Source organism: Somniosus microcephalus, chromosome 2, assembly GCF_052327205.1.
Source record: "Somniosus microcephalus isolate GS21.2 chromosome 2, FLI_Smic_1.0, whole genome shotgun sequence".
Classification (NCBI taxonomy): Eukaryota; Metazoa; Chordata; class Chondrichthyes; order Squaliformes; family Somniosidae; genus Somniosus; species Somniosus microcephalus.
In genome coordinates, this window is record NC_140988.1 from 157,366,071 (window position 1) to 157,393,354 (window position 27,284).

General features: G+C 46.6%; 1 protein-coding gene across 4 annotated transcripts in view; it reads right to left on the reverse strand.

The window, feature by feature from the left end:
- The window catches only part of LOC147123056 (septin-11), a 59,500-nt gene extending 35,736 nt beyond the window's left edge, over positions 1-23,764 (reverse strand). For 3 of the 4 annotated variants that reach the window (XR_015073239.1, XM_085964608.1, XM_085964617.1), the window contains exons 1-3: positions 23,566-23,670; positions 4,326-4,487; positions 2,743-2,839 (exon numbers count right to left, since the gene is read on the reverse strand). Coding sequence is in view for 3 of the 4 variants with exons in the window: in XM_085964608.1 (XP_085820734.1) it covers positions 2,743-2,839; positions 4,326-4,487; positions 23,566-23,586 (280 nt within the window). In the remaining variant the exon portion in view is untranslated. Of the gene's footprint in view, positions 1-2,742; positions 2,840-4,325; positions 4,488-23,565 lie in introns of all 4 variants that reach the window. The other variant, XM_085964626.1, reaches the window with a different exon arrangement.
- Positions 23,765-27,284: the final 3,520 nt, after the last annotated feature.

Sequence of the window (27,284 nt, forward strand, 5' to 3'; positions counted from 1 at the left end):
ACATCCCACATGCCTCCATTCCTGCCTCCACGGCCCTGTGAAATTCAAGCCCATAGAGTACAAAAGCAAGGAAGCTATGATGAACCTTTATAAAACACTGGTTCAGCCTCAACTGGAGTATTGTGTCCAATTCTGGGCACCGTACTTTAGGAAGGATGTGAAGGCCTTAAGAGAGGGTGCAGAAAAGATTTACAAGAATGATTCCAGGAATGAGGGACTTCAGTTACGTGGATAGACTGGAGAAGCTGGGGTTGTTCTCCTTAGAGCAGACAAGGTTGAGAGGAGATTTGATAGAGGTGTTCAAAATCACGAGGGGTCTAGACAGAGTAGAGAGAGAGAAACTGTTCCCATTGGCGGAAGGGTCGAGAATCAGAAGACACAGATTTAAGGTGACTGACAAAAGAACCAAATGCGACATGAGGAAAAACTTTTTTACACAGCGAGTGTTTAGGATCTGGAAGGGTGGTCAAGGCAGATTCAATCATGGCTTTCAAAAGGAAATTGGATAAATATCTGAAGGAAATAAAATTGCAGGGCTACGGGGAAAGGACGGGGTTTTTGACCCGCTTACTTCGATGTCCGGCCAATCCGTGCAATTTTCCCTTGATTGACCTTGTTGAGCCTGCCCAGTGGGCTCAGCAGGCCAATTAAGGACCACCCGGCAACAGGTGACGTCACAGACTGCAATTTCATCTGTCAAGAGTTCTTGACAGATGAAATATCAGTGTTTCACAGCTGTTTCAAGCTGTGAAACACTGACAGTCTGAGTTCTGACATGAGTCATTCTGCACAGACTCAGTTAGAACTCTTACCGGCACTCAAAGCTGAAGGCTGTCACTTTTCACAGATCGCAGCCGTTCAGCTTTCAGTTCCGGCTGAGTGATGGGCTCCCGACGGCTACAGGAAGAAAGGCTGTGAAGTACAGGTAAGTAAAAGTTCTTTACACACTTTAGACACACCAAACACACTTACCTTTACACTCATGCACCCATCACTCACCTGAGCGCCAACATCGCGACCCCTCCAACTCCTTCAACCCGACAGCCCGCCTGCTCTAACCTGGCGTGGTTTGGAGCAGTCGGGAAACCCACACGAAACCCCTCAAAATAGGGATTAGGCTAAAAATTGCCTGTTAACTACTTAACAGGCAGTTAATTGGCACTAATCCCTTCCCGCCTGGTTTCGGCGGGTCCCAGTGCAGGGCGGGTACCCGCCGCCCCTGAAACTTACGTGGGGCGGGATGGTGTCGGGACCCCCAAATTCGGGATTCCCCCCCCACACACGCCTGAAACCCCGCCTGACGGCTCCACGAAAATCTAGCCCAAAGAGTCTGCAAAGGGATATGGACAGGTTAAATGAGTGGGTAAGAAGGTGGCAGATGGAGTAGAATGTGGGGAAATGTGAGGTTATTCACTTTGGTAGAAAGAATAGAAAAAGATTATTTTTTTAAAATGGTGAGAAACTATTAAATGTTGGTGTTCAGAGGGATTTGGTGTCCTTGTACACAAAACACAAAGTTAACATGCAGGTACAGCAAGCAGTTATGAAGGCAAATAGCATGTTGGCCTTTATTGCAAGGGGTTGGAGTATAAGAGTAAGGAAGTCTTACTGCAATTTTACAGAGCTTTGGTGAGACCACACCTGGTGTACGGTGCACAGTTTTGGTCTCCATGCCTAAGGAAGGATATACTTGCCTCAGAGGTGGTGCAACGAAGGCTCACTAGTTTGATTCCTGGGATGAGAGGGCTGTCCTATGAGGAGAGATTGAGTAGAATGGGCCAATACTCTCTGGAGTTTAGAAGAATGAGAGGTGATCTCATTGAAACACATTAAGAGTAGATTCCTGGCTGGAGAGTCCAGAACTAATAATGGCCATAGTCTCAGGATAAGGGGCTGGCTATTTAGGACTGAGATGAGGAGAGGGTTGTGATTCTTTGGAATTCTCTAACCCAGAGGGCTGTGGATGCTCAGTCGTTGAGTATATTCAAGGCTGCAATCGATAGATTTTTGGACTCTAAGGGAATCAAGGGATATGGGGATTGGTGGGGGGGGTGGGGGCAGAGTTTGCACAGTGCAGACTATCTCACTGAATGTCACAAATCTATTGTTCTGTGGCAGATGATGGAGAATATACATGCTTTGAATACTATTTTACATCATTCAAAAAGCTCTCCCAAAAACAAATCAAGAATTTGATGTCTTCATCAAATGAGAGAAATTCGTTGGCTACTTTATCGTGTTCATGTATAAAAGTTTTGGCTCATATAGAAAAGCTCTTTACTTCTCAGTCTTTTAAAAAAATAATTTCCTTGGAATATGCATCATGCACAGTTGGGGAACCTGTACCTAGTGCAGACACAGGCATGAGCTCTCTCTGGTGTGGCAAGGTACCAAGTCTCAGCCTGCATTCAGCAGTGTGGGGAAACTGACTGTGACCCAACTGGCACAATACAGTGGTGTTCCAATATGCTGCAACTAATCCCTTCCACTGTATGCAGAATTTGTTTCTTTTAAAAGGTGTAAAAAAAGGAATGTTCATCTTTTTTAATACCACAATACATCAAGTATGTCTGCACATGATTACTGATAGTAAAACAAAATTCAAAAGGTAGAGAGAGCTTAGTTTAACGCAATTATAGCAGAAATATGCTCAGCAATTTTGCAATTGCTCCTTCTTTCGTTGAGCACATGAAACACAATGAGGCCAGAAAAATAAAGATGCAACTTCCTAGTCAGACATACCTTGCACAATTCCCCAGGGATACTGCCGAGCTTTCGCCATTTTATTCCCAATCTTTATTTCTTCAGTGCTGCCAACAACAGCAAATGGAAGATGGCCCTGCAGCGAAAGAAAAAGGAAATGAGTTCTTCCTGAATCAGTCTGTAACAGAGTGAAAGGTAGCAATACATTCCATTGCGATCTCTGTTAATATGGAAATGGTTTCTTTGATATAGTGCACGGTTTTCAAGTAGAATGAATGACTTTGGAAGTATACAATCCAAAAAGAATAAAAATCTACTACAATGCCTAATTGAAATGTAAAATGTATCCGTTTTTGTAGCCCAATGCTTAAGGATATTTAACAATTGTAAATAGAAAACATTTACTTGTTTAAGAGTAGATAGTGGAATTGAGTTTTTAGTGCTTGCCCCAAGGCAATCTGTCCCAGTAGACCATGGGGTCGATTTTCGTGGAGCCGTCAGGCGGGGTTTCAGGCATGTAGGGGGGGGGGGGTCCCGATTTCGGGGGTCCCGACACCATCCGCCCAAAACCCCGCTCCACGCAACTTTCAGAGGCAGCGGGTACCCGCCCCGCACTGGGACCTGCCGACCCCAGGCGGGAAGGGATTAGTGCCAATTAACTGCCTGTTAACAGGTAGTTAACAGGCAGTTTTTAGCCTAATCCCTATTTTGAGGGGTTTCGTGTGGGTTTCCCGACGGCTCCAAACCACGCCAGGTTAGAGCAGGCGGGCCGTCGGGTTGAAGGAGTTGGAGGGGTCGCGATGTCGGCGCTCAGGTGAGTGATGGGTGCATGAGTGCAAAGGTAAGTGTGTTTGGTGTGTCTAAAGTGTGTAAAGAACTTTTACTTACCTGTACTTACCTTCACAGCCTTTCTTCCTGTAGCCGTCGGGAGTCCATCACTCAGCCGGCACTTAAAGCTGAACGGCTGCGATCTGTGAAAAGTGACAGCCTTCAGCTTTGAGTGCCGATGTGAGTTCTAACTGAGTCTGTGCAGAATGACTCATGTCAGAACTCAGACTGTCAGTGTTTCACAGCTTGAAACAGCTGTGAAACACTGATATTTCATCTGTCAAGAACTCTTGACAGATGAAATTGCAGTCTGTGACGTCATCTGTTGCCGGGTGGTCCTTAATTTGCCTGCTGGGTGGGCTTAACAAGGTCAATCAAGGGAAAATCGCAGAGTTTGGCCGGACGTCGATGTAGGCGGGACTAAAACCCGAAAGTTGTAGTCCCGCCTTCTTCCCGACAGCTTCGGGAAAATCGACCCCCATCACACCATCCCACTTAGAAATTAAAGTGGCCATGTGGCATCACAACCTAGAAACGGAATACCTTAATTCTACTGAGATTTCAAGAAGGTTTGGTTAAAAAATAGTGGCGCATTAACATGACTCTCCAATGATGTAAAAATTTAAACACACAAGATTAGGTGGTGAAGAGGGAGATTGGTGAGAAGTAATATCAAGACAGCAACTTCTGCAAATCATACTACTTCACAAATTAGATGCCAAGAAGTCAGTGTAAACCTATTAATTAATTTAAATGCTAAAAGAAAATACATTCCATAAGTAACTGCAACCTACATTCATTGTTGAATTGATCTCTGCAACAGTTTCATCATCTGTTGGGAATTGATAAATCTGCACGCCATTACTGACTAATTCACTCATGATTTTGATCTTGAATTTATGTAGTTCACTCTTGGAGATTGTATCTGCTTTGGCAATGATGGGGACTATATTCACCTGCAAAAATAAAAATACATTGGTTCTTGTTTGCTTTGTTTGGCCAAAGGCGACATCCTGACATCTGCACAATAATAATCTTGCATGTTAATGCTTTCTTAAAAATGCAACTTAATGGCTACAAAGTAAAGCTCAAGAATTAGATTAAAATCATGAATCATATTTTCGATTAATGTTGATGACAGTAAACTGACCAGTTGTGTAGCTACGCGTGGGTCACAGCTCATCCACGTACTCTCTCGCACACATTATTAGCATATTACAATGCTGTATATGTTAGATCCGTGTATCTTAATGTTGTGTCCTTCAATAATCAGACAAAAGACTGCAGGAAACGATCAACAGGTGTTAACTGAATGAGGGTTATTCTAGAACTAACTGTACAGATCACTACTCAGGGTTTATATACAAGTGTGGTCACTGCCGGTACTACAGTATACAGGAGCTGTAAAAAGTAGTTCTCCCCTTAAAAAGGTACATACATTACAATTCCTCCCCTTTTAGATTAACAGTACCATAACACTCATTTAACAATTAAATATCAAACTAATTACAATTAACACTTTTAACATGCAACATTAGCTGAAAATAGTCTATTTATAAATTCAGTCTTTGGGGAGGCTTCCTGATCCTTTCTGGATAGCGCCTTTCCCGAGTGTCTTGCTCTTGGTGCGGAGGCGATTCTGGCCCCCTGTCGTCGGTTGGTTCATCAGCTTCCGATGCTACTGTTTCTGAGGTAGATGCGACCTGTACGTCGGGTTCCTCACCAGGTACGTATGGCCGAGACATGGGGTTGACTCGTTCCTGTGACTCTAGGATCTGGTCAGCATGGCATCTCACAATGTTCTCCCCAACATCCACTGTATACATTAGTGGCCCCTGCCGTGTGCATATCGTTCCTGGTTGCCATTTCTCTGTTCGGTAGTCGCGGGCCAAGACTGGTTGCCCTACATTGAAGCTCCTTGTCGGCTTCTCATTGATGTGCTGGAATTGCTTACTCTCAACATCTCTTCGTACATTTGGTCTGAGCAAATCCAGACGAGATCTCAACCTTCGGTTAAAGAACATCATGGCCGGGGCCTGGTTGGTGACTGCATGTGTCGCATTTCTGTAGGCTAACAGGAAATTGTCCACCTTATGCTGCAGTGGAATGTCGTCATCGCACATGGCCTTTACTGCTTTTTTAAAGGTTTGTACGAACCTCTCAGCCAATCCATTTGTGGCTGGATGATACGGGGCGGATGTGTAATGCCTTACCCCATTCCTTTTCATAAATCTTCGAAACTCTTCGGACACAAACTGTGGTCCGTTATCAGAGCAAATCTGCTCTGGTAAGCCGTTCCTGGCAAAAATGGTCCGTAGGACTGCAATAGTTTTCTCCGTGGTGGTGGTGGACATTTTGATCACCTCAGGCCATTTCGAGTGCGCATCCACGGCTATTAAAAACATCGAGTCCATGAATGGACCAGCAAAATCAATATGCACCCGTTGCCATGGAGATGAGGGCCACTCCCATGGGTGTAGAGGGGCATGTGGTGGTGCATTTTGGACCTTCTGGCATCCTGAGCAGCTCTTTGTCAGGTCCTCGATTTGCTGATCGATCCCCGGCCACCACACATAAGCCCTAGCAAGGCTTTTCATTTTCACCCCTCCCAGATGACCTTCGTGAAGCTCATTGAGCACTCTCTCCCTTAACTTGGGTGGAATTACCACTCGGGATCCACACATCAAGGTCCCCTGGCATAATGACAGCTGTTCTCTTCTGGATGAGAATGCTGGCAACAGTGAGTCGCCATGTGCTGGCCATCCCTTCACCGTCAAATCATATACCCGAGACAGCGTCGGGTCATTTCGGGTCTCCTTCTCTATACCAGCGTTAGTTACTGGCAAGCACTCAATTATAGTCGAATGAAATGTTTCGACAGGATCCACTGCTGGTGCTTCCTCCGCAGTAGGCAGTGGCAGGCGCGATAGCCCATCAGCGTTTCCATGCTGTTTCGTGCCCTTATACTCGATTTCATATTGGTGCGCCCCTAGAAAAAGGGACCATCTTTGTAGCCGTTGCACAGTCATCACCGGAACGCCCTTCTTTGGATTAAAGATGGAGACAAGTGGTTGGTGGTCAGTCACCAAGGTGAACTTCTGCCCGTGCAGATAGTGATTGAACTTTTTCACTCCCCACACTAGGCTGAGGGCCTCCCTGTCAATCTGGGCGTAGTTACGCTCGGCTGAGGTTAGTGACCGAGACGCAAAGGCTACTGGCCTCTCCGAGCCGTCCGGGAATTTGTGCGACAGCACCGCTCCAATGCCATAGGGTGATGCATCACACGCCAACCGAATTGGTAATGCTGGGTTGAAATGAGCCAACACCTCTTTTGATGTGATCAATGCTTTGCTCTTCTGGAAAGCTCGTTTACATTCGTCACTCCACTTCCATGGTACCCCCGTTTGCAGTAGGGTGTTCAGTGGGTGTAGTACGGTAGACAAATTCGGCAAGAACTTATGGTAGTAGTTCACCAGCCCGAGGAACGACCTCAGTTGTGACACATTTTCCGGTGCTGGAGCCTTGACTACTGCCTCAATCTTTTCAGGGGACTTATGTAACCCCTCTATCAATAACGTGGCCACAATACGAGATCTGCTTCTGGAAAAACTCGCATTAGCTCGGAGCCCATATTCCTTCAATCTAGTGAGCACCTGCTCCAGGTTGGCGAGGTGATCACTGTCATTTTCGCTCGTGACCAGGATGTCGTCTAAATAACACTAGGTCCCTGGGATCCCTTGCAGGACTTGTTCCATTGCCCTTTGCCAAATAGCCGGAGCTGATGTTACCCCGAACACCAGCCGGTTGTATTGGTAGAGACCTTTATGAATGTTGATCGTGAGGTACTGTTTCGAGGCTTCTTCTACCTCCATTTGCAGGTACGCCTGGGCCAGATCAATCTTAGTGAAGCGTTTCCCTCCAGATAGCGAGGCGAAAATATCTTCAATCCGCGGAAGCGGATATTGTACAGTGTGAAGGACTGGGTTCACTGTCACCTTAAAGTCCCCACAGATGCGAACCTTCTTTGGTTCCCCAGGCGTATTACTCAACGACCTCTTCATTACAAGAATGATGGGTGTAGCCCACTCACTCCAGTCCACTTTGGACAGTACTCCTGAACGTTCCAAACCTTCCAGCTCTGCTTCGACGGCTGGGTGGATCGCATAAGGTACCGGTCTGGTCTTAAAAAACTCTGGGCTTGCATTTTCCTCTATTTTGATCGTCGCTGTTATGCCTTTTAGTGTTCCGAGTCCCTGCTGGAACACTTCTTGTGCATCAGTTAGCATTTTTGACAGTCGTCCAGGTGTGACGTCGTCATCCTTTTTGGCATCTACAGTCAGTGCTTGTATGGAATGCCAATCTAGCTGTATCTTCCGGATCCATTCACATCCTAGTAGTGGTGGTCCTCCATCTGGCAATACATATAGGTCCATTTTTGGTGTTTCCTTGCCGTTATATATAACGTTCACCCTTATTTTTCCTTTGGGGTAGACGTTTTGCCCCGTGTACGTCTTCAAGACAATCTTTGTATCTCTCAAGGGTATATGTGAGAATAGCCGCTTGTAGTCCCTTCGGTTTATGACTGTTAGGGCTGATCCTGTGTCCAATTCCATTTTCACTTGGACTCCTGCTATCTTGAGCGTGACCCAGATAGTTTGGTGATCCTCCGTTTTGATCACATTATGTAGTTTCAGACAACCCAGCTCCTTGCTTCCGGAGTCTGTATCACTCTTCTGTTCGTCTGAACTACTCTCCGTCACCTTATGTACCTTCTTGTACTTCTCCTGTGGAGATTTCTTGCTGCTGGTTTTCTTTCCCGACCTGCAGACTCTTGCTATGTGTCCTACTTTTCCACACTGTCTGCACACTTTGTCCTTGAACCAGCAATCATTATGGTCGTGTGTTGTTCTACCGCAGCGATAGCACTTCACTGTTCCGTATGACATTTCATTTGTGCCATATTCTTGCGGTTTCCGTTGTATCTCTGCAGCGCCCCGTGCGGCTGCTTCGTGTGATACTGCAATGCTGAAAGCCTTGTCCAGCGTAAGATCCTTTTCTGATAGAAGCCGTTTCTGGGTTCCTTCACTTTGAAGCCCACACACAAACTTGTCCCTTAATGTATCTGCTAGTCCCGTTCCAAACTGGCAGTGTTTCGATAGCTTGCGCAGTTCCGTTAAATACTCAGCATTACTTTCATCTTTATGCTGGTTCCTTTTGTGAAACTTAAATCTTTCTGCTATCAGCAGCGGTGTGGGGTTTAAGTGGTCCTGTAGGATTGACACTATGTTTTCAAAATCCTTTTCTACTGGCTTCTCTGGGGTTACTAGGTTTCGTAGTAAGCCATACGTTTTTGCACCCATTGAATTCAACAATACCAGCGCTTTCTTGTCATCTGGCACTTCATTCGCCTTGCAGTATACTTCTATGCGTTCGACATATGTCGTCCAATCTTCGACTTCATTGTCGAACGCTGTGATACTGCCACTCTTCGGCATTTTTGGGTGTGGTTAGACTGGCTTAAAATGGCGTCTCCCGCGCTTTCCTTTCTTCCCCGCTGCGGCTTAAAATGGCGTCTCCCGCGCTGCTGCCAACGCCGCTCTCGGCGGTCCTCGTGGCAAATGGCGACGCCCTGTGGGTTTCGTGCGCTGCTCCTGCGCTGCTGCCAATGCCGCTCTCTGCGGTCCTCGTGGCAATGGCAGCGCCTCGCGTTTTCCTGCGTGCCTCTCTCCCCCGTTGACGCTGCTCGGCCCTTGAACACTGGCTGCGCTCTGCTCTCTCTCGTCTCTCTCCACGTTGACACCGCTCGGTCCTGAACACCGGCTGCGCCCTGTGCGCTCTGCCCTCTATCTCTCCCCCGTCGACGTTGCTCGGCCTTTTTCTGTGCCGCTCGGTCGGCTCTAGCCGCCGCTGTCCGGGAAAGGTCTGCGCAGTACCTGTTGCCAGCCCGTTTCGCTGGACCACCGTGACTGGAAAGCCAAGCCTGGCTCTCGACAGCCTCCCCTGCGATGCTCAAATCTCCGCTGGATGACTGGGCGGTTGCCCGTGGTCGACGCCCGTGCTTCTGGACTCGACCTCCTTCCACTGTTCTCCAGGAGCGAATCCCTGGGAGGTGATGCAGAGTTGCAGGTAGGTTCGAATCTGCGTCGTCGCCAATGTTAGATCCGTGTATCTTAATGTTGTGTCCTTCAATAATCAGACAAAAGACTGCAGGGAACGATCAACAGGTGTTTACTGAATGAGGGTTACTCTAGAACTAACTGTACAGATCACTACTCAGGGTTTATATACAGGTGTGGTCACTGCCGGTACTACAGTATACAGGAGCTGTAAAAAGTAGTTCTCCCCTTAAAAGGTACATACATTACAGTATATAGTTGCCTCTCACTGATAGATAAAGCAAGGTCCCCACCTCCACCCTCTTCCCATTTCGACAGTCTTATTGCCACCATGAAAGAGTAAGTTCCATGCTTGTACATAACAACCGCAAAGTGGCACGGAATCGACAGGTTTAATTAACCATGTTGGAGATAATCACTAAAGACACAGAAATTCGTTCGCTATGTTTGCCCTATTCCATTATAAACCAGTCAGGGGTCATTTCATTCCATGGCGGTTCATGACAAGTGTTAATATGAGAAGGAGAAACAAGAAAAATGTCAAACATTTCTGATAGGTGCAAAATATTAGAACACAAGGTACAAAGATAGAAAAATTTATAGCAAGTACTTTATTTGCAATTTATTTGTAAATCAAATTCCCAGCGTTGTCATTGTTTTAATAATCATGTATCTATAAAGTAAAGTATTAACCAGCAGGTATGAAACATATACTTGGGAGTTCATTCGCAAGCCACAGACTGCAACATGGTTTTTGAAGAGAATAGTTTCCAAATACATAAAAAGTACAGCTTATAAAAAATGAGGAATTTAACTACTAAGGTAACGTCAGGTAATGGGGCTATATTCTTGGGAGTTTAGAAGAATGAAAGGTGATCTCATTGAAACATATACATTTTTTTTTTTTTTTTTAAACGAGGGCTTGACAGTGTAGCTGCTGAGAGGTTGTTTCCCCTGGCTGGAGAATCTAGAACTAGGGGGCATAGTCTCAGGATAAGGGGTCGGCCATTTAGGACTGAGATGAGGAGAAATTTCTTACTCAGAGGGTGGTGAATCATTGGAATTCTTTGCCCCAGAGGGCTGTGGATGCAGAGACTTTGAGTATATTCAAGTCTGAGATATATAGATTTTAGGGGAATCAAGGGATATGGGGATCGGGCAGGAAAGTGGGGTTGATGTAGAAGTTCAGCCATGATCTTATTGAATGGCAGAGCAGGTTCAAGGGGCCGTACGACCTACTCCTGCTCCTAATTCTTATGTTCTTAGGTTTAAATACGAAGATAATAATGCATTGTAAATATTGCATAAGTTGAAAAAATTCTCCATATTTTCAATGGAACTGGCATATAATAATTATTACTTCTGAAATTAAATGGCAACCTAATTTTTCTTCTTTACGCTTTTCAAATTATTTCACTCCATTTTAATTACTTTTGCTAAAAATTGACAAAAATGCAAGACACCTATTTGGATTCCAATCTCTCAAATGCAATTAATTTCAGAGATGGACAATATCACATGTCTCATAATGGTGAGCAAAGTGCAGAAAATAAAGTGTTGACTGGAAATAAAAGTACTTTGGGTGTGTGTGTGTGTGTGTGTGTGTGTATGTGTGTGTGTGTGTTATGTAACGGCAGATTAAAAATCCAGGTATGAAACGTGATCATTAGTAAGGCGCACGTATATCAGAGCTCTTGACATTACAGCACAGTAGTACATAGGCTGGAGGGGATTGAGGCATAATTTATCTTGTATCCTGATGGGGAAAAGGTTTCAAAGCTGATTTTAATTTTCAGGAGGCAGAATCTGAGCGTCCATATCTTATGGAGTTTATAACCGAATGTGGCAAGTGAAGGTTGTAAAGTTGCAGGCGGGAAGGTGGGAGCCCTGCTGTGACATCACTGCCTGCCTTCCCGCCCACCATAAGTTGGGGAATCACCTAAATTTCCATTCCTAGCTATGCCAGTGAAACTGGCAAAAGATAAAAGCAATCATTTACTAGTGTACAAATTGAAGTTACTGTAGTTTTCTCCAATGTTCTGCTTGCCAACAAAAGAGAAATAACTTGTATTTATATGGCACCTTTCACATTGTTATTAGAGTGCAGTAACTGTTGTTTTGTAGACAAATGCATCAAACAAATTGCACACAAGGTCCCACACACATCAATGAGATCAATAACCAGTTAATCTCAAAGTTGTTCAAAACTTGGCTGCCTATATCCCGTCCAATGCTAAATTGCACTTGCCCATCACTCAGTCAGAGATTTACACTGGGTCCCTGCTCACTGCCCCCCACCCCCCACCCCACAAATATCTTGAACCCTTGTCCTTATTGTCGAATCCCTCCACAGCCTCACTCCACAATAGCTTTTCAACCTCGTCCAGCCTTTACATCCCTCCCTCACCCTTCAGTCTTTGGCCTGTGCATCTGTTCCGTTGCCCCACCATTAGCAGCAGATAGCTTGGCCACAAACTCCAGAATTGCCTCCACCCCTCTTCCTTCTTCTCACTCCAACTTTAAAAGTTTGCTAAAAAAAATCTTTTTGACCAATCTTTCAATCACCTATCCCAATGTGGCTCAATGTCTGCGCCTTTTTAATTTTTCCCTCTAAAGCTCCATTGGATGTTTTCCTATATTATGTGCATTGAAGTTGCCATTGTTTTATCCTGAGTGTGACTATCTGTAAGTGGAAGAGCCTAGAGGGATTCAACTATTTCATTTACTATTAGTTTATAGTTGAAGTGGTTCCCTTAAAATAGCAGTCACCATGATGGATCAGTGAATAACTCCCACAACCTTAAAGAAGAGGAAAGTCCTTGGTTTGATTCCTGTTCTGTGTTCCTTCTTAGGCAGTCCCTCGGAACCGAGGATGACTTACTGCCACATAAAAAATGAGTTCTCAGGTGACAGAGTCCAATGCGGGACCTACAGTCTCTGTCACAGGTGGGGCAGACGGTGGTTGAAGGGGCAGGTGGGTGGGGTGCTTGGGTTGACGTGCGCTCCTTGCGCTTGGCTTCCGCTTGCTCCCAGCGAAGAGACTCGAGGTGTTCGGCGCCTTCCCGGATGCTTCGCCTCCACTTTCTGCGGTCTTGGGCCAGCGATTCCCAGGTGTCAGTGGGGATGTTGCACTTTTTCAAGGAGGCTTTGAGGGTGTCCTTGAAGCGTTTCCTCTGCCCACCTGGAGCTCTCTTGCCGTGGCGGAGCTCCGAGTAGAGCGCTTGTTTTGGGAGTCTTGTATCAAGCATGCGGACGACGTGACCCGTCCATCGGAGCTGATCAAGCGTGGTCAAAGCTTCGATGCTGGGGGTGTTGGCCTGAGTGAGAACACCGACGTTGGTGTACCTATCCTGCCAATGGATTTGCAGGATCTTGCGGAGGCAGCGTTGGTCTTACCTCTCCAGTACTTTGAGGTGCCTGCTGTACATGGTCCATGTCTCTGAGGCATACAGCAGGGCGGGTATCACTGCTGCTCTGTAGACCATGAACATAGTGCTGGGTTTGAGGTCCTGGTCTTCAAACACTCTCTTCCTCAGGCGACCGAGGGCTGCACTAGCACACTGAAGGCGGTGTTGGACTTCGTAATCGACATCTACCCTTGTTGACAGTAGGCTCCCAAGGTTTGGAAAGTGGTCCACGTTGTCCAAGGCCTTGTCGTGGATTTTGATAATCAGAGGGCAGTACTGTGTGGTGGGGGCAGGTTGGTAGAGGACCTTTGTCTTATGGATGTTTAGTGTAAGGCCTATGCTCTTGTACGAGTCGGTGAAGGTGTTGACGATGGTTTGGAGTTTGACCTGAGTGAGCGCAGACGCAAGCGTCGTCTGCATACTGTAATTCTACGACAGAGGATGGGACAACCTTGGATCTGGACTGGAGGCGATGGAGGTTGAACAGTTTCCCGTTTGTTCTGTAAATTAGCTTCACTCCAGCAGGGAGTTTACTGAGGGTGAGATGGAGCATTGCAGCAAGGAAGATCGAGAAGATCGTTGGTGCAATGACACAGCCTTGCTTCACCCCGGTCCGTGCGTGAATTGGGTCTGTGGTGGAACCGTTGTTCTGTGTTGAGTTAGCTGATCTCAGCTGTGACAGCAGCTGAGGTCCTACAATTCACCACAATGTCATACCCGCTAGAACAGTGCACACATGGACTACGGGTGTCAGACAACATCAAGATTGCACTCGGCTGTGATTGCACATGGTCAAATAACCTTTTGATGCTCGCTGCCTAGGCTCCTAAAGAATGGCTGCTCAGGTGAAGTACCGGAGGGCTATAAGCACTCGTGTAACCATACCACCTGCTCACTGATGCCCAGTTTGGGTTCCGCCAAGACCACTCGGCTCCCGACCTCATTACAGCCTTGGTCCAAACATGGACAAAGGAGCTGAATTCCAGAGGTGAGGTGAGAGTGACTGCCTTTGACTGAGTCTGGCATCAAGGAGCCCTAGTAAAACTGAAGTCAATGGGAATCAGGGGGAAAACGCTCCACTGGCTGGAGTCATACCTAGCACAAAGGAAGATGGTTGTGGTGGTTGAAGGTCAATCATCACAGCCCCAGGACATCGCTGCAGGAGTTCCTCAGGGCAGTGTCCTAGGCCCAACCATTTTCAGCTGCTTCATCAATGACCTTCCCTCCAACATAAGGTTAGAAATAGGGATGTTCGCTGATGACTGCACAGTGTTCAGCGCCATTCGCATTTCCACAGATAATGAAGCAGTCCATGCCCGCATGCAACAAGACCTGGATGACATTCAGGCTTGGGCTGCTAAGTGGCAGGTAACATTCGCGCCACAGAAGTGCCAGGCAGACTATCTCCAACAAGCAAGAGTCTAACCACCTCCCCTTGACATTCAATGGTATTACCATCGCCGAATCCCCCACTATCAACATCCTGGGGGGTCACCATTAACCAGAAACTTAACTGGACCAGCCACATAAATACTGTGGCAACAAGAGCAGGTCAGAGGCTAGGTATTCTGTGGCAAGTGTCTCACCTCCTGACTCCCCAAAGCCTTTCCACCATCTACAAAGGCACAAGTAAGGAATATTCTCCACTTGCCTGGATGAGTGCAGCTCCAAAAACACTCAAGAAGCTCGACTCCATCCAGGACAAAGCAGCCCGTTTGATTGGTACCCCATCCACCACCTTAAACATTCACTCCCTCCACCATCGGCGTACCGTGGCTGCAGTGTGCACCATCTACAAGATGCACTGCAGCAAATCGCCAAGGCTTCTTTGACAGCACCTCCCAAACCCGCGACCTCTTCCACCTAGAAGGACAAGGGCAGCAGGCGCATGGGAACACCACCACCTCCAAGTTCCCCTCCAAGTCACACACCATCCTGACTTAGAAGTATATCGCCGATCCTTCATCGTCACTGAGTCAAAATCCTCTCTGGAGTACCATCACCACACGGACTGCAGCGGTTCAAGGCGGCGGCTCACCACCATCTTCTTAAGGGCAATTAGGGATGGGCAATAAATGCTGGCACTGCCAGCGATGTCCTGATCCCATAAATGAATTTAATTTTTTTTTTTAAACTACGCTGTCTGAGAGAGAAAACGAGGAAGGACTGGAGCAAGAGCTTGAAGTTGAAACTTTTTAATTGGGCACCTGGGTGGGAACAATGAGGAACAAAAGTACTTACAGCTTGCGTGCATGACGACACCAATGGAAGTACTCTTTATTTCCACTGGTCTGACTAATTGTGCAATTAAAAAGCCAGGCCTTTCATGCAGAGTAGGAAATACACCAGAATTTTCAGAACCTAGAATATTTCAAAACCTAGTGAATCACCACAGACAGAAAAGGACAACTCTCTGGACATAAAAAAAACTCCAGGAGTATAAATTTCATGTTGCAGTTAAGCAGGAATGCTTACTTTTAACATTTTATCCAGAGTACAATGCATCCACTGGGATATCTTCCTAGCAACTCAGTGGCAAAATAAAACTGGCCGCCACTTCCTTCTTGATCTATCACTAGCAATAATGCCACTCTAGCTCAGCTGTTAAATGCAACGTCTAATGTAGTACTGAAACATACACAGAGCAGGAAGATCCCAAACTTGGCCCCCATTTTATGCGGAGTTAGTCAATTTCAGCTGGGGTGGCAGTGGCGTTGCTCAGTGTCCCTGGGTTGGGATAATGCTTATCCCTCTCCACGGACTTCTATATATTGTACTACTTTTCCAAGATCTTGAAATCATCTCTAAGACACTGACAACCAAGGTTAGCCCCATCCAGTTACTGCAATTAACCTTCAAGGATTAGGCTAGATAGAAAGCTCATTTTTTCAATTTTTCCACCCCACACACAACATTGCAGTTTCAAAACATTTCTTAAATTTTAAACTTTATTTTAGACCTTCATTGCACCACACCAAACAACATTGATTTTGAATGGGATCAGCTCAGTCACAATGCTGCCGCACCCACCCCTGACCACCACCCCCCCCCACCCAGATCAAACAGCGCGCTAATTAATGGTCACCATCTAGACTCGCACATGAAGAATGGACATGTGGGCAAGTTAATGGGAGACAGTTAGTGATCCTAGAACTGTATCCCAGCATGTGGAGAGAAAACATTTGAGCAAAGTAAAAGGTTCTCTCTACTAGCTTTAACGCACAAAACAAAAGGCAGATCATTTTTAAACTCAGCAGTTCTTAAAAGGGCCAACAATGTAAACGTATGACGACCTCTTAAAAAAAATTTTTTTTTAAATCACTTCTGAAGGAGGTGATCAATAACCAATAATCAAAACTATACAGTTCCACAAATGTTTTTTTCAGCACTACAAATTCACTTTCTGCAATCAGCTACTGCTACACTAATGAGAATGGCATATTCAGTTTGACCGACGTGATACCTCAACAGTAAAATTCTGATTATTTCAAACATGCTAAGTTCACAATGTTTGTATCAAACAAGAGCCAAATTGCTGGATTTGCCACTTCCTCTCTCTTCCCCCACTGAATTAACTCCAATTTTCAAAAAAGCAAGATATGAAAGCCATTTGTGTCTTCATAAAGCAGTCTTTACTTTCAAATGTACTTCCAAATCTACACAAGCATTTCTCAGAAATTTGTAGTTCTACTGCCAGGATTTCAGGGCAATGCGCCACACAAGAACTAACATCCAGCTTTGGATACTTGGTTGCTTCCAGTCAAACCAAATTGTGGAGTATCCCAGTTTGTGAGCTGCTCCAATTTGTGACATGCAGTATATCCAGAGTGAATTGAGGTCCAAAGCAGGCAGGATATTAATTTCTAATCATTATTTGTTTCACACATTAAAATACAAGTTTCTAGACAGATAAAACAGATTGCATTAAACAGTACTTTTATATTCAAAACAAATTTTGCTATTTCCTTTTAAGTAGCTGTAACAGAAAACACGAGTGTCTGCATCCTTTTCAACAACACTTACAAGGAATGAAGAGGAAGCATGCTACAGGAAATCAATCCAGAATGAGATTTGCAACAGGAAATGAATTATTCCAGCACATTGAGCTAACTCCTTAAAACTACCTTATTTGAATTTGCAGATCTAGAAAACAACTCTATTTAACAAGTGGAGACCCAAGGGTAGCCCCATCTCGTGATTAATCGTTTGAGCACTAAGCTAGCTAGAAAGCTTACATTTTGAATTTTTTCCACTCAGAAGATTATGCGCAGTGTATTAAAGGTTAAATGTTATTTTTCATCTCCATCACATCAAACCAAATAACTGCTTCTTCTGGAGACAAATGAAAGGGGAAAGTAGGAACAAGTTGCACATACAAAATTCTTACAGGGATCGACAGGGTAGCTGCAGGGAGGAGGTTTCCCCTGGCTGGGGAGTCTCGAACCAGGGGTCACAGACTCAGAATAAGGGGTCGGCCATTTAGGACTGAGATGAGGAGAGATTTCTTCCCCAGAGGGCTGTGGAGGCTCAGTCATTGAGTATATTCAAGACAGAGATCAATAGTGTTTTGAATATTAAGGAAATCAAGGGATATGGGGATAGTGCAGGAAAGTGGAGTTGAGGTAGAAGATCAGCCATGATCTTATTGAATGGCGGCGCAGGCTCGAGGGGCCAAATGACCTACTCCTGCTCTTATTTCTTATGTTCTTATGTTCTTAAATAGCACTTTTAGCACAGTAAATACACTTCAAAGATGGGTTAGAGTAGGTGATTGAAGGTATGGTTGAAAAGATTTTAAGGTTTTTTTTGAAAGCAGCAAGGAATACAGGAGGTTTAGGAAGCGGGTTCGTGACCAGAGCCATGATGGCCAAAGCCTTGGCAAACAATGATGGGGTAGTGGGAACTGGTGAAATGCCCAGTAGGTCAGAATTGAAAGATCAGAGGATGCAACCTGCAGGAGGATACAAAGACAGAGTATGTCATGCGCCATGAAGAGATTTGTAAGAGGATCAGAAATGAAAGAAAGCAAAGATTTATAAAACACAGGCATATGGGATGATTTTCTCCTACTGGTGTAAATTATGTCTAAAGGACAAGAACTGGTGCTAATCCCACCATGATATTTTTCCGGCTGCACACATTAAGGCCCAATTAACAGGAATGGCAGGAGACTACTAGCATCCCCACAGCGTGTGCCAATGATGTAAAATGTCAAAAGTGATAGGGAACAGCAATGAGATTGGAGGTATGAGGCTTTAGAGGTTATTTTGTATCTCCAATCAGCTGGCACAAGAATAGCGTAGGCCTGCAATATCCTTTTTTCTCAAAAAAAAGGAGTGTGGAAAGAAAAAGAAAGTCCTCACAGCTCACGTTCGACAGTCTTGAGAGAGTTACGAAGTTCTTACTAATGATGTGGGAAAAACTGCATCTTCTGCAGACCTCCGATTACAGACAATTTTAAATTGTGAAAAAAAACTTTTTTTTCTAAAGCTATCACACAAGAACATTGAAGATTGTTCTGCTGAATTATGTTGTCATTGGTAGTTAGAAAAAATGGCTGCCCCACAAGTTTCTACAGGGATATAATAATTTTTGTTCTCCAATGGGCCACTGAGCTGTATCTGGAACACACATCCAGTGATACCACAGAAGAGCCTCAACAACAACAAACTTGCATTTATATAGCGCCTTTAACGTAGTAAGACATCCCCAGGCGCTTTACAGGAACGTTATAAGACTAAATTTGACACCGAGCAACATAAGGGGATATTAGGGCAGATGACCAAAACTTCATCAAAGAGATAGGGCCCGATTTTGTGGATCGTGCAGGAAATGGTCGGGTTCCCCGAATGTGGGGTTCCGACCCGAAAAAAAATAGGTCAGCCAGCAGCACGCAATTTTCCCTCAAGTGGCCAATTAAGTTCCAGCGTGTAGGCAGCCTTGCTAATTGTCCATTTCCAGTCAGAAAGCCCCACAGTATGATGTCATAATTCGTGGCGTTTTCAAGGTCCACAGCAAGCATTGCTTCCTCTGTTGGCTTCCAAACGAACCATACAGGATGGCAGAGGAGCCTGCAGCAGCTGTGGCCAGTGCCAGACCCCGAGCTGCCTCCAAATTCGACGAAGCTTCACTGCAGGCATTATTGGATGGGGTTAGGGCCCACAGGGAGGTCCTCTTCCCTAGGTCAGGCAGGAAGAGGCCTCCCACTGAGACCAATGCTGCATGGATGCAGGTGTCAGCAGATGTCAACTCGCTGGGAGTCACCATAAGAACCTGGATACAGTGTCGGAAACGATTCCATGACCTTCACCGTACAGGAAAAGCAAGAATGAAGTTTCCAACACCCTCAGCCTGATCCCCATTGCCTTTCCCCACCAGCACTCAGCTTTAGCACTCTCTTCCTCCACATCCCACTTCACAGTCACATCCATGCACCCTTACCCATTTCATCTCTCTCTATGCTCACATTCACATAACTATTCCATCATGCAGCCCTCACACTGATGCTTTGAACACAGCTGACAACATACAGGGAGGGCCCTTGGTCTTGCAGCCTCACACCATCTTTGTCTCCCTTTAAGTATCTATGCTATGCAATCTCTACACTCACTCCTTCCTTCTCACTCAAACTCCACATGTCTCCCTCATTGCAGGAAAAGAGAACTCACAACAACAGAGAGCGAGCCAGGACTGGAAGAGGCCCACCCTCAGTAGCCCACCTGACCCCCTGGGAGGAATGAGTGCTGGAAATTGTTGGGGCTGATGTGGCCGCGGAAGTTGGGGAAGGAGAGACGGGGGCAGTCCCGCAAGCTGGTGACAGAATAGTTTGCCATCTCTCTCATTGACATAGCATGAGTCGCTGTTATGATTCTGAAGCTACAATCATTTGGACTTATGAACATCTGCCAACTCCAATGTGCATGTAACCTTGGCATCACATCTCTAACTCCTTCCTCTACTCCCCCACAGGGCCATCCAGAGCCCCCGTCCCCACTGTGGAGGAGGAAGAGGCTGTGCAGCCAGACTCCTCAGAGGAAGCTCCAACCTCCGAGGGCGCACCCAGCACCAGCGCAGACACTCACACCTCAGGGGGACCTTCGGGACATAGAGTAGTGTTGTCACCTGGTGTTTCACAGCTCACAAGTGAGCCTCAGCAGATTCTGGAGACAGGGACAGCAGTGGAGAGTCCTCGTCGGAGGGCGCAGGACTCTGCCAGCTCAGCTCAGCTCCGCTGCATGTCGACCCTCTGCCTCTGGGTCCATCCGTAAGAGAAGAGGTGATGGATCTCCATGCACAGATGCAGGAGTCTCTGGCAGGTTTTGTCTCCAGGGTCGCTGCGAGTGTGGAGCGAATGGAGGAGTCCATAGCGACCATGAGCAGAGCCTTTGTGGAGTCATTGGCGCATGAACGCATCACCATGGAAAGGTTGGCAACCTCCATGGAGGAGATAAGTCGCCAGGGTATGGAAAACATGGTGAGTGCGCATAAGAGAATGACATCTCTTGAGGAGCGATGGCCATCTATTGAACAGAGAAACCAGACCTTCATGGAAGTCCTTCGGAGTAGGATTGCCAGTGCAGATACGGGTCCCCATGGCCCCCGAATGCGCAGCAAGGTGCTCTCAAGCCACTTCCAAGCGCTGGCCCCTTCTGGCCTGTGCAGCTTCAGGTGAGTGAGTGCAGCCTGGTGCTCCTGGTGCTCATCCTGCTGTTCCTGGTTCTGCTGCTGCCGCCTCTGCTGCTGGAGATCCTCTAATGGCAAGAAGGGAAGGTAAAAAAAGGCATCCCATGCTTCTTGCAGATGCCTCTGCTGAGGGAGCGCTGAGTGAGGGTGGCGAGAGGGGCTTCCCAGGAGATCACATTGGAGAAGAGTGTGAGGCTCCAACCTTCCACAGCTGTGCCTAAGCCTTGAACAAGTAGCCCCAAGCCTGCAACAAGGTCCTTCAACGTACAAATGCTCTCTGATTAAATCTCAGCTTTCCTGAATGACCTGCAGCTGAGAGCAAGCAAGCCGGGATGCTTCACGCCAGGTTTCATCAGCGGGGTTCCCCACAGGTGTGTTTAGCGTGGGGAACCCTTGAAAATAGCAAGGGCCCCTTAAAATGACGTTAAACATGCCAATAATTGCTGATTAGGGTTCCGATGGCCAGTCCCGCCAGCGGCAGGCAGGACTGATTCGGGTCGGCGAGAAACGGCGGTCCGAAAGTCGGACGGGGCGGGGAATCAGGCGGGGGGGGGTCGCGACACCTTATTTCTGCGATTTTCGGCCCCCGCCCACCTGAAAACCCGCCCGACGGCTGGGAGAAAAAGCAGAGCCATAGGTTTTAAGGAGCGTATTAAAGGAGGAAAGAGAGGTAGAGAGGTGGAGAGGTTTAGGGAGGGAATTCCAGAGCTTAGGGCCTACGCAGCACGGCCACCAATGGAGGAACGATTAAACTGAGGATGCTCAAGAGGGCAGAATTAGAGGAGCGCAGATATCTCGGAGGGTTGTAGGGCTGGAGGAGATTACAGAGATAGGGAGGGGCGAGGCCATGGAGGAAATTGAAAACAAGGATGAGAAGTCGTGCTTGAACTAATCTACTGGAATTTTTTGAGGATGTAACTGGTAAAATAGATAAGGGAGAACCAGTGGATGTGGTATATTTGGACTTTCAAAAGGCTTTCGATAAGGTCCCGCATAAGAGATTAGCGTGTAAAGCTAAGGCACATGGGATTGTGGGTAAGGTATTGACTTGGATAGAGAACTGGTTGGCAGACAGAAAGCAAAGAGTTGGAATAAACGGGTCTTTTTCCGAGTAGCAGGCAGTGACTAGTGGGGTACCGCAGGGATCGGTCCTTGGACCCCAGCTCTTCACAATATATATTAATGATCTAGACAATGGAACTAGATGTAATATCTCCAAGTTTGCAGATGACACAAAGCTGGGTGGGCGTGTGTGCTGTGGAGAGGATGCCGAGAAACTCCAGGATGATTTGGACAGGTTGGGTGATTGGGCAGAAGCATGGCAGATGCAATATAACGTGGATAAATGCGAGGTTATCCACTTTGGTGGCAAAAACAGGAAGGCAGATTATTATCTGAATGGCAATAGATTGGGAGAAGGGGAAGTGCAACGAGACCTGGGTGTCCTTGTGCATCATTCGCTGAAGGTAAGCCTGCAGGTGCAGCAGGCGGTTAAGAAGGCAAATGGTATGTTGGCCTTTGTAGCAAGAGGGTTCGAGTACAAGAACAAGGATGTCTTGCTGCAGTTGTACAGGGCCTTGGTGAGACCACATCTTGAGTACTGTCTGCAGTTTTAGTCGCCTTATCTGAGGAAGGATGTTCTTGCCATGGAAGGAGTTCAGCGAAGATTCACCAGGCTGATACCTGGGATGGCAGGAATGACGTATGAGGAGAGATTGGGTTGATTGGGCTTATTCTCGCTGGAGTTTAGAAGAATGAGAGGGGATCTCATCAAAACCTATAAAATTCTGACAGGACTGGACAGACTACATGCAGGAAGGCTGTTCCTGATGGTCGGGGAGTCCAGAACCAGGGGTCATAGTCTAAGGATAAGGGGTAAGCCATTTAGGACTGAGATGAGGAGAAATTTCTTCACCCAGAGAGTGGTGAACCTGTGGAATTCTCTACCACAGAAGGCAGTTGAGGCCAATTCATTAAATATATTCAAGAAGGAGTTGGATATATTTCTTAAGGCTAAAGGAATCTAGGGATATGGGGAGAAAGCAGGGACAAGGTACTGAATTTGGATGATCAGCCATGATCTCATTGAATGGCAGAGCAGGCTCGAGGGGCCGAATGGCCTACTCCTGCTCCTATCTTCTATGTTTCTATGTTTAAATTGAGGTATTGCCGGACTGGGATACAATGTAGATCAGCGAAAGATGAAAAGGACTTGGTGCGAGTTAGGATACAAGCAGCAGTTTTGGATGAGCTGAAGTTCATGGAGGGTGGAAGATGGGAGGCCGGCCAGGAGCGTGTTGGAATAGTCAAGTCTAGAGGTAACAATGGCCTGGAGGAGGGTTTCAGCAGCGGATGAGCTGTCGATAAAATACTGATAAATATTTATCAACAGCTGCGTATCTCTTTTTATCTAAAGGCTAAAATTAACTGAAGAGACAGTGTAAGTCTAATTACAAAAGCTGTGATGTAACTTTCATTCTTTTTGATAAACAACTGAAGCAAATGGACCAATTTAATAATTTTACATTTAGTTATTTTTATTTGAGGACTCAACCAAGTGTATGAATTAAAATGAAGTAGACTACAAGGTCATAAGAGCACTCCTTTAGGAGTCAAGCATCTAAAACAAGTGTGTTGAATGCCTTGTTTTAACACTATAAATAGCAACAGAACAAACTAGGAATTAAGGTCAGTGGTCATTTTAACAGTGCCTTATAAATGAAAACGAGAACAATCATAACAATCCTTGATACTTTCAAAAATTAATCAACATTTTGTCTAGAGATTTGACAATCTCCATATTGATGAGGGGGAAAATAGTCAATTACCTTGCTATCTAATTTTTTCATGGTAACAAGATCGAGGGATTTCAGCGAGTGTCCTGTGGGCGCAATGAAGTACAGACAGGTGTGAATTCTTGAGTCGTGATAAATGTAGAAGGACCGCCTGATTTTCAATTCTTCCTGTAGGTAGGCTTCAAACTGTGCATCAATGTATTCAACGATGGGCTTGTAGCTGGAATGCAAACAGCTGGTATGTTATTTAGAGTTACAGGAAAACATTTTCCATAACAAAATATAGAAATTACCTGGAAAATTTATCAAGTTAAAACATATAAACTGGCTTCAGTCACCTCTAAGAAACAGTTTATTGTTTTCTTAAAAAAACATAGCCACAACCCAGCTTGTAGAAAAAAGTTTTTAATTTCATGCCAGAGGCATGACAACCAATATTAATTACGAGCAGAAAAGAAAATTACTTTTTATTTTTGGGCTTTTATCATGTACGTAGAATGACTTTCCTTCAACTCTTCATTCCATCTTATATTTGTTTCCAAGGACCGCTTAATGTCCTAGACCTGTTATTATTAGAACTGTACCTTGTAAATCTGGTACAATAACAATGACTTTCCTGGACTGAAGTGCTTTACCAGCGAAGCCCATTTATTTCACTTGTACCCATATGTTCTGGCTGTAGATCGCAATCATCCAAACTTAATACAAGATGACAAGATTTTTTTATAAGTTTATTCTCAGAATACCATTATAAAAAAATATTTTTTTACATCCATCTAAACTGTGGTCCATCTAATTAGCTGTTTTAGCAATTTTAATTTCATTTTTTCTGTCCTCAGTTTATCCTCCCAGTCTCCAATAGACAGGTCCAAAGCCTCAACCAATCCCACTCTAACCAACCATTAGGAAGTGTAGGAGAACAAGCCTGGATCACAGCCGCTTCCCCCACCCCCACCGCCCAAGGAATTTCCCTCCACCCACAATGGAAAACAGCCAGGGATAACCTGAATAGTTTCCTTTGGTGACAATGTTGAGTTTGAGAATTCTTTCTATGCCCGTGCCTTCCACTCCACAACCCAGTTATGTTGGGCTGTGCCAGATTCCCCAGTTATGTTGGGTTGTGCCAGATTCCCCAGTTATGTTGGGCTGTGCCAGATTCCCCAGTTATGTTGGGTTGTGCCAGATTCCCCAGTTATGTTGGGCTGTGCCAGGTTCCCCAGTTATGTTGGGCTGTGCCAGATTCCCCAGTTATGTTGGGTTGTGCCAGATTCCCCAGTTATGTTGGGCTGTGCCAGGTTCCCCAGTTATGTTGGGCTGTGCCAGATTCCCCAGTTATGTTGGGCTGTGCCAGGTTCCCCAGTTACGTTGGGATGTGCCAGATTCCCCAGTTATGTTGGGCTGTGCCAGATTCCCCAGTTATGTTGGGCTGTGCCAGGTTCCCCAGTTATGTTGGGATGTGCCAGATTCCCCAGTTATGTTGGGCTGTGCCAGATTCCCCAGTTACGTTGGGCTGTGCCAGGTTCCCCAGTTATGTTGGGATGTGCCAGATTCCCCAGTTATGTTGGGCTGTGCCAGGTTCCCCAGTTATGTTGGGCTGTGCCAGGTTCCCCAGTTACGTTGGGATGTGCCAGATTCCCCAGTTATGTTGGGATGTGCCAGATTCCCCAGTTATGTTGGGCTGTGCCAGGTTCCCCAGTTATGTTGGGCTGTGCCAGGTTCCCCAGTTACGTTGGGATGTGCCAGATTCCCCAGTTATGTTGGGCTGTGCCAGATTCCCCAGTTATGTTGGGCTGTGCCAGGTTCCCCAGTTATGTTGGGCTGTGCCAGATTCCCCAGTTATGTTGGGTTGTGCCAGATTCCCCAGTTATGTTGGGCTGTGCCAGGTTCCCCAGTTATGTTGGGCTGTGCCAGATTCCCCAGTTATGTTGGGCTGTGCCAGGTTCCCCAGTTACGTTGGGATGTGCCAGATTCCCCAGTTATGTTGGGCTGTGCCAGATTCCCCAGTTATGTTGGGCTGTGCCAGGTTCCCCAGTTATGTTGGGATGTGCCAGATTCCCCAGTTATGTTGGGCTGTGCCAGATTCCCCAGTTATGTTGGGCTGTGCCAGGTTCCCCAGTTATGTTGGGCTGTGCCAGATTCCCCAGTTATGTTGGGTTGTGCCAGATTCCCCAGTTATGTTGGGCTGTGCCAGATTCCCCAGTTATGTTGGGTTGTGCCAGATTCCCCAGTTATGTTGGGCTGTGCCAGATTCCCCAGTTACGTTGGGCTGTGCCAGGTTCCCCAGTTATGTTGGGATGTGCCAGATTCCCCAGTTATGTTGGGCTGTGCCAGGTTCCCCAGTTATGTTGGGCTGTGCCAGGTTCCCCAGTTACGTTGGGATGTGCCAGATTCCCCAGTTATGTTGGGCTGTGCCAGATTCCCCAGTTACGTTGGGCTGTGCCAGGTTCCCCAGTTATGTTGGGTTGTGCCAGATTCCCCAGTTATGTTGGGCTGTGCCAGATTCCCCAGTTACGTTGGGCTGTGCCAGGTTCCCCAGTTATGTTGGGCTGTGCCAGATTCCCCAGTTATGTTGGGTTGTGCCAGATTCCCCAGTTATGTTGGGTTGTGCCAGATTCCCCAGTTATGTTGGGCTGTGCCAGATTCCCCAGTTATGTTGGGCTGTGCCAGATTCCCCAGTTATGTTGGGCTGTGCCAGGTTCCCCAGTTATGTTGGGTTGTGCCAGATTCCCCAGTTATGTTGGGTTGTGCCAGATTCCCCAGTTATGTTGGGTTGTGCCAGATTCCCCAGTTATGTTGGGTTGTGCCAGATTCCCCAGTTATGTTGGGTTGTGCCAGATTCCCCAGTTATGTTGGGTTGTGCCAGATTCCCCAGTTATGTTGGGCTGTGCCAGGTTCCCCAGTTATGTTGGGTTGTGCCAGGTTCCCCAGTTATGTTGGGCTGTGCCAGGTTCCCCAGTTATGTTGGGCTGTGCCAGATTCCCCAGTTACTTTGGGCTGTGCCAGATTCCCCAGTTATGTTGGGTTGTGCCAGATTCCCCAGTTATGTTGGGCTGTGCCAGATTCCCCAGTTATGTTGGGCTGTGCCAGATTCCCCAGTTATGTTGGGTTGTGCCAGATTCCCCAGTTATGTTGGGTTGTGCCAGATTCCCCAGTTATGTTGGGTTGTGCCAGATTCCCCAGTTATGTTGGGCTGTGCCAGATTCCCCAGTTATGTTGGGCTGTGCCAGATTCCCCAGTTATGTTGGGCTGTGCCAGATTCCCCAGTTATGTTGGGATGTGCCAGATTCCCCAGTTATGTTGGGCTGTGCCAGATTCCCCAGTTATGTTGGGCTGTGCCAGGTTCCCCAGTTATGTTGGGCTGTGCCAGATTCCCCAGTTATGTTGGGCTGTGCCAGGTTCCCCAGTTATGTTGGGATGTGCCAGATTCCCCAGTTATGTTGGGCTGTGCCAGATTCCCCAGTTATGTTGGGCTGTGCCAGATTCCCCAGTTATGTTGGGTTGTGCCAGGTTCCCCAGTTACGTTGGGCTGTGCCAGATTCCCCAGTTATGTTGGGCTGTGCCAGATTCCCCAGTTATGTTGGGCTGTGCCAGATTCCCCAGTTATGTTGGGCTGTGCCAGGTTCCCCAGTTATGTTGGGCTGTGCCAGGTTCCCCAGTTATGTTGGGCTGTGCCAGATTCCCCAGTTATGTTGGGCTGTGCCAGATTCCCCAGTTACGTTGGGCTGTGCCAGGTTCCCCAGTTATGTTGGGCT